We start from the raw sequence: 12359 nt of genomic DNA on the forward strand, positions 1-12359 counted from the left end.
CAACAGTGCTTTTGCAAAAATCACAGCCTATGCTTTCACAAAAAGTTCAATCATGTTTTTTGAAATGGGAAAAGCACAAGTTGTGCTCCCGTGAGAAGCACAGTTGTGCTTTCCGGAAATAAGGAAAGACACAACTGTACTTTTTGAAAAGGGAAAAACACAAGCTGTACTTTCGCGAGAAGCACCGTTGTTCTTCCCGAAAATAAGGAAAAACAGAGCTGTACTTTTTGAAAAGGGAAAAACACAAGTTGTACTTTCGCGAGAAGCACAATTGTGCTTCTTGAAAAATGGGAAATCTGAGCTTACGTTCATTGTGCTTTTCGAAAAATGGGAAAAGCACAACTATGCCTTTGTGTTCTGTTTTTCTTTTTATTTATTTTTATTCTTGAAAAAAAATCATCGAAGCCTACTAACATGAGATCTAGTTTCAAAGATCTTGACGCAAGAAATCCAATGATGAAAACAGTTTGTGATTTGGACACATGGTTCAAGAGATAAAACATTTTTGAAAAAAGCAAATATACGAAAACGGGTAAAATGACATACAGTATGCCACTTGTCATTGTCACCACTAGAGAAGGTGGGAGCGATCTTCGGAAGGGGTACCCCTAAGTCCCAACTAATGATTTCGGCCTTTCCTTGATTAATTGTAAAGAAAAAAAAACCCTTTCCTTGATCGCAATTCACAAGGGAGTGGCTAGTGGGGGTGGGGCGACGGGTCAAGATTCAAGGAAGATGGCTGTAGCGGGATAGGATGATCGCAACCTGTATAGCCACTATGGCATCATACACACGCCGTCATTGAATACATACGTGACGAAACACCAAGAAGAAGAACCCGCCAAGCAAAGCATTTTGAGCATTCATTCATTGATCATCGCGTCATGAGATTTTTCCAGCAAAATAAATGCCCATCGGCAAGTAAAATTCAGCAAGAGAAAGATTTTTACTTGTTGAATTTTGTATCGAAACAGCCAGCGCCCCCCTCATCTGTTTTCATTCAAGAAACCGCCAAACAATCCTTACAAAAGCAAATTGAAAAACGATGTATTTACCACTGAAATATCGAAGTGAAAGATTCACGCGTACACTTGATTACCATCCCAATGAACCACTAAAACCTAGTACATACTAGCTACGCTGGCAGAGCGGCAGTGGAACATAGCAGCAGCAGTGATGTTGCGGCGTTTACTTGCTCCCTCTAATCTACCGCCCGCGTGACACGCACTAGAGACTAAGCCTGGAAAGTTTTGGCAGGAGGAGAAGCGGCCAAAGCCGAGTGACAATCGATAAAGAGAGTACCTCTGTGATGTGATCAGATCACGCGCATGTGCATGCATGCGGTCAAAAGAGCTAGGCCGCTTTGGTGAGGCAAGTGGCCTATCACTTGATGCCACCATCAAGGACGACCGTTCTCCGGGAAGATCCTGCGTGCGCGAGAAAGCATGCGTACATGATACATGGTCAGTCAGTGCATCCGGTCAAGCCCGCCTTCCGCCTTGGGAGAATCGCATCGCATGAAAGGTAGTTGAAACCACCGGGCGGGCCTGCTGTTGCCTTGTCATCTTCCGCTCGCCTAGAATGGCTGCTCGAGTCGGACGCACGGCACCGGCGGTCAATCGTTTTGGCTGCCGATTTGGGCCGTCTGTTACACACTGTTCAAAGCCCTTGACGGGTCTGATGGCGAGATGACTGACACGCGTGGCTGGCTTCTGGTTGAGACGTCTCTCCTAAATGGGTCGCCAAATTAGGCTTAGAAGAACAGTAAAACATTTGCTAATGCAGTGCAAGCATGTTGCTAAAACTTAAAACAGATGTTTTTTTTGCTGAAAATAAAAATATTACAGCAGATATGCTAATTAATTACAGAGTTCAATGAACAGTTAAATCTGTGTTTATACCGCTTTATTTTCATCTGAGACACTGTGGTTACTTCATGATGTCCATCTAAGTGGCCATTTCCTAACTTTCTAACCATATTCAACATTGAGATGATGCTAGAAAACAAATTCTTCCAATTGTCACGAAGTAAGCAGAGATAAACAGGTACTGAAAGTCTGAAACAAAGTTGGCACTTACGCTCACAAGTCACAGGTGACAAGAGAAGCTCGTGCAGAAAAGTCACCGTGCCATCCCCCGTAGCCACCTTCCCTGGTTAGCTTACTGTTCAAGATCACAAGATTCCCAACTGCGCCGTAGAAAGACGGCTCCGGTGAGACCGACTAAAGCGAACGATAACAATATTTGACTTCACCAGCATTCAGTGAGAAGTCTGTTGGTTGCAGCACGAGGATCCCACGTTCATACCCCAGCACCACAGACAAGTTCGGATCACAGTATCACACGCGATTGCAAAGAAAAGTAACGAACCTGTTGTCATGCCTGGGCCCACCCGGTGTGTGCCTATAAAAGCAAGTCATTGTTAAACAATAACACAGGAGGCCGGTAAGAGTGAGAGAGAGATCATCATCGTACCTTGACGATGGCTGAGCCTCTGAAGGCAAACGGCAATGGAGCTGCCGAAGGGGGTGCTGCGGGCTCTGCGTTTGCATCGGTGAAGGTGCCGCCGTCGCCGCCAAGGAGGCTGCAGAGGTTCGACTCCCTGCATATGGAGGCCGGGAAGATTCCTGGTGGCCACAGCTATGCAGCCAAGGTCTGTTCTTCCCTTGCTCTCTTCCTCGGTTCGACAGATATCTTCATTTTCTTACAGTATATAAGCAAGGGAACTGCATCCATCTCGATTCCTGTTATGATGGGTACTTCCTCTGTTCCTCATAAAACAGCAAACAAAAATTCACAAAGAAAGATAACAGTCTGCACTTGTAACATTACAGACAGCACAGTTTTGTCAAGGAAGGCTGCTAAAAGTAACTAATGTTTTATGATGTCATCCCATCATGGTAGACTTATCACTTATGTGAAGCAACTAAACATATCAGCTGCTTTAGCATCATGAGTTTGCATAACCAAACAACCCAACATATTAATTAGCTACTTTAGCATCTTATAAGCTTGCATAATCAAACAACTAAGCATATTAATAAGCTGCTGTCCTTGAGGTGAATGTAGTATTTGCAATCTGACTGATTTTGTTCTCTTTCTTACCGCAAAGCAGGTTGGCTGGGCGACGACACTGCACTTGGCCTTCCAGAGCCTAGGTGTGGTTTATGGGGACATGGGAACTTCACCCCTCTATGTGTTCTCCAGCACCTTTACTGGTGGGATCAAGGACACAGATGACCTCCTTGGTGTCATGTCCTTGATAATCTATACTGTACTTCTCCTTCCATTGATGAAATATTGTTTCATTGTCTTGAGAGCTAATGACAACGGCGATGGTAAGTAAATACCTTCCAGTTATCTTCTTGACAGAAATTGCATGTTTACAGAGAAGACTTTTAAAAATTAGAAAATATTGTGCTGATTAGACAGCCAGTGTTTCTGTTAAAAAATATAAAGAAGCGAATGGCCATAGGAGCAAAGCATAGAAAATAAATAGTAGCATAAATATTCCCACAATCCCACTGCATAGGTTTAGACAGCATCTTATAGGGTACTAAGAATCATTAAAAGTGCTAGGGTCTGAGCATTAAGCACTTAGGTCCATAAAGGAAAATCCAAAACATGTGATAAGTACTTAAAAGACCATATGCATGCAAACAATATTTTGTTCATGTGAGAGTTTGTCATGTCTTATGAATTCACAACCTTTGTAGGCGGAACATTTGCACTTTATTCCTTGATATCTCGGTATGCTAGGATTAGCTTGATACCAAACCAGCAGGCTGAAGATGCAACAGTCTCTCACTACAAGTTAGAGTCCCCTACGAATCGTGTCAAGCGGGCTCATTGGATTAAGGAAAAGATGGAAAACAGCCCGAAATTTAAGGTCATACTTTTCCTAGTGACAATTCTAGCAACATCAATGGTTATTGGTGACGGTGTGCTAACTCCATGTATTTCAGGTGATCATCCTTTCTTTCTTAAGCTCATCTCCGTCAGTATAAAATAACCTGCCATGCAACGGATAGTTAAAACATGTGGACACTTGAACAAATAATGTGTCATATCTACTTTATGAACTAATTGAACACATGCTCATGCTAAACATTATTAAGGATAAAATATGAAACAGAGAAATTACCATTCAGATTATAGTATTAAAGCAACTTATTGTTCTGCTAGAAGACAAAACGCCCAATTTGCAGTGTAATATATTTATAAGCATGATTGCTTTCAGCTTAACTAACAAAGTTTTTTGGCATTTTACTATGTTGCAGTGCTTAGTGCAGTTACGGGAATCAAGCAATCAGCAAAGTCGTTAACTCAAGGTATACCGATCATTAGGATGCATCCCTCTGTTTAGCAGCGAAAGATACGTCCATGTCACTATCTTAGGGTGCCAGTTTTATTTGACTCTTTTGATCTCATCAACAGGACAAATTGCTGGCATCGCAATCGGCATTCTGATCGCCCTCTTTCTTGTCCAGCGCTTTGGCACAGACAAAGTTGGTTACACATTTGGCCCAGTAATCTTTATATGGTTCATCTTAATTGCCGGCATTGGAATTTATAATTTGATCAAACATGATACTGGAATTCTGAAAGCATTCAACCCACAATACATAGTGGAATATTTCCAAAGAAATGGGAAGGACGGCTGGATTTCGCTTGGAGGTGTTATCTTATGCATTACAGGTATTTTCATGTCATGAGTTCAATACAGAACTTTGCAATTGATCACCCTAAGATGTCAACTAATAGAATAGGCCCACAAGATGCTGCATTGATCTTGAAAAAAGAATAAATGTTCCTTATTTATTCAAAAGTCTTGAAAATGGATATTGTGTCTTTTGTGGAATAGGAACCGAAGCAATGTTTGCTGACCTTGGTCACTTCAATGTGAGAGCAATTCAGGTAATCAAGCAACTCATCTGAATAATTAGCCTTTTCATTATTTTGATTTTGAGTGCGTGCACAGAAAGGGTGGCTGGAGAGGGAATAAACCCTGTGCAGTCATGCTTATGGAAAATAAATCCTTTTGAGTTATATAAAACAGTATTATGAAAAAATACTTTCCTCGATCAATGAATTTGTAATTAATTTTATTCATGCTTTTCCATTTACTCCACTTAGACAATTAATATAAATTTTATTGCAATGCAGATTGGCTTTTCTGCAGTTCTGCTCCCATCAGTATTGCTTGCTTACATGGGACAGGCTGCATATCTTCGCATCCACCCTGAAGATGTTGCAGATACATTCTACAAATCAATCCCAGGTGAGATCATAAGAGGATCAGCTAAGAAATGGAATGAATTAGGCACTTAAAGATTAATATTTAACAACAAACTCATTTATTTTGTCACAGGTCCATTATATTGGCCAACATTTGTGGTGGCCGTGGCTGCTGCTATAATTGCAAGCCAAGCTATGATTTCTGGTGCCTTTGCAATCATTGCTCAGTCCCAAGTTCTTGGTTGCTTTCCACGGGTTCGTGTCACTCACACCTCAAAAAAGTATCATGGGCAGGTCTACATCCCTGAGATCAACTATGCATTAATGATCTTATGTGTAGCTGTGACAGCTATTTTCCAAACTACAGACAAGATTGGCAATGCATATGGTAAGAAAAATCCTCAACTCTATATAAAGAAAGTTGTAAATTATTCATTACCTGAAGATAATTTCTGCTATAAGATTGAGATATCTCATGCTTCTATTATTCCCTTACACAACTGTTTCATGCAACTTCTCTTAAACAGTCTTCACCTCAAATTTCAATATAAACATAGATGCACTGAAGTTGCTCATAACATCATGTGTTCCCTCATCTATTTGCCCAGATTGTCGGCAAGTAGTCCGTTACTCGCTAATATGCTATATTGCCATTGCTGCTTAAGCTGCCAAATCCAGAAAGAGTGAAATCATCATATGATAATTATGGAATTCAGCAAGAATATAAAAGTTTGTATGTAAGATGTGATAATGTCTGCATAGCATGATCAATTAATGAAAATATAACAGATTGGTACATTCTTCCAAATTCCAATGGCATCATGACCTGCCAACTTATTCTTATAAAATCAAAGAAGTAACAACTAACAAGTATTATCCACATTCGAAATTCACTTTGTTACTTTCAGTAATAATGTATCAGTTTTATGATAATAATTTAATCATCATATATGCAGGTATCGCTGTCGTCTTTGTGATGTTCATAACAACACTTCTAGTCACACTGGTAATGGCCATGATATGGAAGACAAGTCTGCTGTGGATTGCACTCTTTCCAATAATATTTGGCGGCGCAGAGCTCGTGTACTTATCCTCAGCATTCTACAAATTTGTAGAAGGTGGCTACTTGCCACTAGGTTTTGCAGCAATTTTGATGCTTATAATGGGCACATGGCACTATGTTCATGTTCATCGGTACAAATACGAGCTCAAGAACAAAGTGTCAAACAACTATGTGGCAGATTTGGCAACAAGGAGAAATCTTGCTAGGTTGCCAGGAATAGGCGTTCTGTACTCTGAGCTTGTGCAAGGAATCCCACCCATACTGCCCCATTTGGTAGAAAAAGTACCTTCCATCCATTCAGTTCTTGTGATTACCTCAATAAAGTACTTACCAATCAGCAATATAGAAACAAATGAGCGGTTCCTCTTCCGATACGTGGAGCCAAGAGAATACAGGGTATTCCGATGTGTGGTGCGCTATGGTTACAACAATAAAGTAGAAGATCCAAGAGAGTTCGAGAACTTGCTTATTGGGAACTTGAAGCAATTCATCCATCAAGAATCACTCTACAGCGAAAGTAGTCATTCCCTTGAAGGAGAAGATAATGCATTCGAAGAATCAGGAGATGCAATGGAGCCTTCTATTGAAGTTCAAGATGCAAGGTTGCCGAAAAGGTTTTTAGATGGAATCACTGCTAGCCCAGTGAACGGGTTAATGGATGAGATAGAGTTTATTCAGAGAGGGATGGATGATGGTGTTGTCCATCTGCTGGGAGAAACTAATGTGGTGGCGGAGCAAAATGCCGGTTTGGTGAAGAAAATAATAGTTGACTACGCCTACAATTTCATGAGGAAGAACTTCAGGCAACCAGAGAAGATCACATGTGTCCCTCATAACAGGCTGCTGCGGGTGGGAATGACATACGAGATCTAGAGAGATGCTCAGTGGATTGATCAAATTGACAATAGCTTCAGTTTTCTCAGTACCAAGTGCAGAAAGGATATGCAGAGGAACAGCCTCCTTGACTGAACAGCAGAGGATGGAGAGATTTTATGCGTACAAGTGGTGAAACTACAGTACATGCAATATGTATTTACCATATAATATTTTTTTTGTTAGGGAAATTCTACTGTATAAGTGTTTGTTAGCAGTAAGTATGCATAGCTGTCAAACCCCTAGTTTGGCCAACTCTTTGCCTTATTGTGGAAAACTCAAAATCTTAGTATGTGCAGTTGTACACAAAGATTGTAACCTACCGGCAAAAGTTAAACAAATAATAAAGTATGACTTGTGTGCATTCATCTCGAATTGTTTATTAACATGTTACGAATTGTATGTGGCCCAGCACTTGGCACATCGAACGCCTCTATTTCTGATGCAAGGCAGCAGATTTGCCAAACATGACAAAATGAGGAAGAACTAATTGCGCATTTGAGCTACTGTACCAGACTACCAGTATCCTGTATCCTCCTACCGACTGTGTGATTGTAAGAAATATACAGGCCCAAGTGTGGATTAAATAAATGTGCATCAATTATGACCAGGCATTATCTTCTCAACAAACAAGTCAAAAAATTATCACCCTGCTTGATCTGAGGTCCGAAATCAGCAGGGGAGACCGTGAGATACGAGTACAAGAAAGCATCGGATTTGTGCACAGAACTAATTCGACGTGAATCCATCCCAAATAGCCCACGAAGTTGGGAAGAGGTCCCGGCAGGCATTCCATCAAACATCTCGGAGGCATTTGTCGCTGGAAGCAAATACTGCGAGATCGTATCCGTACCTATGCATTCCAGTCCACCTGGGCGAATCCACAAGCATATAGAGACCGATCGCTGCTTCCACTTGCCACCAGTCCGCCACTCCATTCATCCTGTTATGCGATAATTCGCAAGGAAAGGATGCTTGGGTCAGCGTTGGAAGTTGGAACGGATGAAAAGGGGAAACGAGTCAAGGACGGCGGGTGAGGAGAAGAGACCGCTGGTCAGGAGCCAAGCACGCGCCAGCGCCGCCGCGAGGGAGGATCCGGCCACCGAGAGATGGCGCCATGGCGGCGAGGAGCCACCAGCCAATCGCCGGTGCTCGTGTGGCGCCTTTTTTTCTTTTTCTTTTTTTGAGGTTGCTCCTGTGCGCGACACTATATCTCGATTAGTGCGAGACGTAGGGAAGCCTCGCGAGATGAGCCGGCCCAAGGCGCGAGAGGCCACAGCCTCATTATTTTGTTGTTTTCTCCTCGTTTTCTTAACTTTTGTCTATACTTTCAAATATTCTAAATAAATCTATTACAAAAAACACTTTACATAAAATATTTGAAAAAATATTAAGCAAGCATTTGAGAATGTCAAATGTGCATATAGAAAGTGTTTCTCATGTATACAAAAATATAAAATATGTGTGAACAAAGTTGATCATGTATTTAACTTTTTTAATCAAGGATTTGTAAAAATATTACACAAATATTTCAAAAATATTAATAAAGCATTTGAAAAATATATAATGTGTATATAAAAAAGTATTGATGATATATTAGAATTTTTTTAATATTATATTTGAAAAATGTTGATCAAAAATTTGCAAATGCTAAATGTGTATAGAAAATGTTGATCGTGTATTTAAAAAATGTTAATCTTGTATTTAAAAAATATTAAATAATGTATTAGACATATACAAAAAAATGTTCAATGTGTATAGAAAAAATAAAGGTAAAAAATACAAGTTTTTCGAAAAATATTAATCATGTTTTTCAAAATGCTAAACATGTATATAATTTTTTTTCTAATGTACACGAAAAATGTCGAATGTGCACTGAAAAAAGTTTACATGTGTTGGGCAAAAAAGAAACCGCTGAAAATAGAAAAACAAAGAAACCCAATAAAAGCAAGAAATGAAAACAAAGAAAATAGAAAACCAAAGAAACCAATGCAAAAGAATGGCAATCGTAAAAGAAACAAAGTGGTGGACGTCGGCGGCTCCTCCCACAACATATCCATCATCGACCTCACGTCGACCGGCACCATCAGGGCTCCGGACTCTGACGAGGAAGAGTAGGGCATGGGAGACGGCGGCGCCTTGAGTCCCATGAGCCGGTGCGTGTCCCATGTCCTACTCTACCTCACCGGCGATCGGAGCAACACTTCGAGGGGCATAGTCGGCCGGTGGACATGGCCGCGGCGGAGCCGGACGAGATCCGCTTAGAGTGGATTTCACGTTGCATGTAATAGTATGAATTTGAGGTTTCTTAATTGAGGTATCTGGATGTGGAAGAGATTATTTGAATGTGACCGATCACTGTCCATGGAGTGAGAGGTTGGATTTGTTGTATCCGGCTGTAGATGTTCAAAGGTTGCCAAATAGGCAAACAAGGTGCCGGCCGTGCTTTTCGCAATATCCCATTTTGTATAGTTGCTATCAATCAAGGTAATTAAAAGAAGAGAGAGGAGTTTGTTACCCCAGGGAAGAAATGATGCTATACACGCATATCTATACAAAAAATAAGTTACATTCTACAACAACATGTTAGCCTGTTCAGGGTTGATCCACGGCACAGTCTTCCATTTTGTCCCTTCTTTAGCATTAAGTTACATTTTACTCCCTTTGTAAATAGAACTAATGTTTATCTAACAAAGCTATTTGTTGTAACAGTTTTTCTGAAGGCACTCTAATATTCATCTCTTTTTGTTTCATCAGGTTCTCAAGCACCAAAAGAAGCAACAATAAACAAGTTGGATGGATAAATTCCTCTCAGGTTCTCAAAGCTAGATGATAACGACACCAAAAGATGGATATATTTGTCTGCAAAAGTATAACTAATCTTGAGCTATTCCGGAAGTACTTGTGCTGCATTCTATTTGTTGCGAAATTATGTTGTGCTGTGTTGAACTGTTGTTGCTGTGAAAGATTGGATTTTTAAATGTTCTACATCAGTGGCAGAGCTAGCGAGAACAACAGGGGGGCAGAGAAGGAAATATGGCTGTTGGGGGGGCTAATGACTACTTTTTCCTTTAATCTTAGCCCCTAGAAGAAAAAATCTTCAGTGTTTTCACTAATCTTTTGGGGGTGGGGGGGGGGGGGGGGGCACAGCCCCCCAGAAGTGCACATAGCTCCGCCGTTGTTCTACATCATGTTATGTGAATATGACAAAACTTGTCTATCAAACAGAAATTTTAAACAAATAGGATTGTAGATGAAGAGGTTTTGGGGAGTCAAGGGGTTTTGAGGGGATTGGGTAGAAGGAAGGGATTCAACCAATCCCCTGAAATCCCACCTCCTCAAACCTCCCCAATCCAGCTCTACGAAACGAGGCCTTAAGAAACTCGAATAAGTTTTTCTACCGGTGGAGAATCTACCACAAATGGTGCTTTGAGATTGGTGTGGCTGGTAGACCCCACTATGCTTTTGTTTCTCCTTTTTAGCAATACGAATCTTATACAAACACATATACAAGGTTGGACGGGTCCACATCAGTACCTTTTGTCAGGTGGCAGGGTGAGAGAGAGAGAAAGCAGATGAACGAGCTGCATGCACATACTAAATACTTGCATTTTATTTTTCATGCCACATTTTAAAAGGTTGATAACTTTTGAACTAAATATCCAGTTTTGAATTTTTTTTATATTTTTTAATTCAGCGCGACAAGACATTTAAAACTAGATCAATCTTGGATGCACTTTGGCTAGTTTGAACTTTACCATTTCACCTATTTTAGAGAAAGCATTTCAGTCAGTTTCACATTTATCTAATTTCGGAAAACCTTCCAATCAGTTTCACATTTCACTAGATTCAGAAAACACATTACAATCATTTACAAATGATAGATTTCACTCATTTTAGAAAACACATTACACTCATTTACGAAAAGATAGATTTCATTCATTCAGAAAACACATTACACTCACTAAATTGAAAAAACTATGTTTCACTTGTTTTAAAAAAACCTTGTCCACCCATTACAAAAGATATATTTCAAAACTAATTTCACTGCGCGCTTGCGAAACTGATATTTCACTCATATAAAAATTGATTTCAATCATTTCACTAAATATATTTCACCACATTTCTTATAAAATAGGTTTATTTCACATATTTCTTACGAAATAGGTTTGTTCTTGCTATTTCTTTTGAAATAGGTTTCTTTTGAATATTTGTTTACTCATCCTCACAAATTTAATTTTTCAGTTTCAGTCAAATTATTTCAATAAAAAACACATTAATTTCACTCATTCCAGAAAACACATTACACTCATTCAATTGAAATACTATATTTCACTCGTTTCAAAATACTTTTTTCACTCATTACAAAAGATATATTTGAAAACTAATTTCACTGTGCGCTTGCGAAACTGATATTTCACTCATATAAAAATTGATTTCAATCATTTCAATAAACATATTTCACACGTTTAAAAATATTTCACTCAAAAATTCTATTGAAATACTATATTTCATCCATTACAAAACTAATTTCAAAATTATTTTATCTCATTTCTAATTTCACTCAATACAAGTTTAGCTCATTTCAAAATAAATTCACTAAAATGAAAAACAAATTTCCCACACGGAATTAATAGATTGAACGAAATAAGTGAATTCAAACGTTGAAATTTAAACATGTTTCAAATATATCCAAGAATGATCTTGTTGTAAAGGTCTTGACCCTGGGAGTTCAAATATAAAAAAAAGTTTTAAAAATAAAAACTATAGATTAAAAGATATGCGTGATTGAAATTGTCAAAGCGAAAACAAAATGTATGCTTGCTTCATAAGTGCTTGTGTGTCAGCAAGAGATGGTCACGCATGCATGTGTCCTTCATCTGACATATGGTGGGTCCTAGTGCAGAAAATACAGTGCATGCACATCTAGAAAAATGAGTGAAATACACCTCCCGTATATGAGTGCTTGATGTGGTGTCATGTGCTGATTGGCTAGCTGGTTGCCGGTACATCCAGGCACCGGTAAAAAAAGCTTTGTGTTAAGAAACTCCTCTGCCTCCTGCCCTTGGCGTGCCTGTTCAGAGTACAACGGAGTGAGATTGAATCAATTTTCATTGTTTGTTCTTGTCAAATGATCCGAGCAAATTGGCAGAAATAGGTGCGATCCTCTCTGCCGGCTGAGCAC

At 39.6% G+C, this 12359-nt stretch overlaps 1 protein-coding gene and 2 long non-coding RNA genes across 3 annotated transcripts; 1 reads left to right on the forward strand and 2 right to left on the reverse strand.

Annotated features, from left to right (window-relative positions):
• Positions 1-927: 927 nt before the first annotated feature.
• Positions 928-2614, reverse strand: LOC120976969 (uncharacterized). Its single transcript, XR_005773720.1, has 3 exons — positions 2476-2614; positions 2080-2403; positions 928-1730 (listed from the first exon to the last, which is right to left on the reverse strand). It is a non-coding gene; the product is annotated as an uncharacterized lncRNA (long non-coding RNA).
• On the forward strand, positions 2420-7542 carry LOC109757000 (potassium transporter 5). Its single transcript, XM_020315850.2, has 9 exons — positions 2420-2653; positions 3116-3338; positions 3717-3965; positions 4281-4331; positions 4438-4698; positions 4865-4917; positions 5167-5281; positions 5372-5626; positions 6195-7542. Exons 1-9 carry the CDS (start codon positions 2483-2485, stop codon positions 7172-7174), a joined length of 2358 nt encoding a protein of 785 aa, XP_020171439.1. The 5' UTR covers positions 2420-2482; the 3' UTR covers positions 7175-7542.
• Positions 3879-8519, reverse strand: LOC109757156 (uncharacterized). Its single transcript, XR_002231466.4, has 4 exons — positions 8223-8519; positions 8028-8117; positions 5678-5903; positions 3879-4013 (listed from the first exon to the last, which is right to left on the reverse strand). It is a non-coding gene; the product is annotated as an uncharacterized lncRNA (long non-coding RNA).
• Between the last annotated feature and the right edge of the window lie 3840 nt (positions 8520-12359).

This window comes from Aegilops tauschii, chromosome 3, assembly GCF_002575655.3.
Source record: "Aegilops tauschii subsp. strangulata cultivar AL8/78 chromosome 3, Aet v6.0, whole genome shotgun sequence".
NCBI classification, from domain to species: Eukaryota; Viridiplantae; Streptophyta; class Magnoliopsida; order Poales; family Poaceae; genus Aegilops; species Aegilops tauschii.

Coding starts and splice junctions, on each gene's coding strand:
- LOC109757000 (XM_020315850.2), top strand. CDS start 2,483: ATGGCTGAGCCTCTGAAGGCAAACGGCAATGGAGCTGCCGAAGGGGGT. Junction 2,654..3,115: donor GCCACAGCTATGCAGCCAAG/GTCTGTTCTTCC, acceptor ACCGCAAAGCAG/GTTGGCTGGGCGACGACACT. Junction 4,332..4,437: donor AGCAAAGTCGTTAACTCAAG/GTATACCGATCA, acceptor TCTCATCAACAG/GACAAATTGCTGGCATCGCA.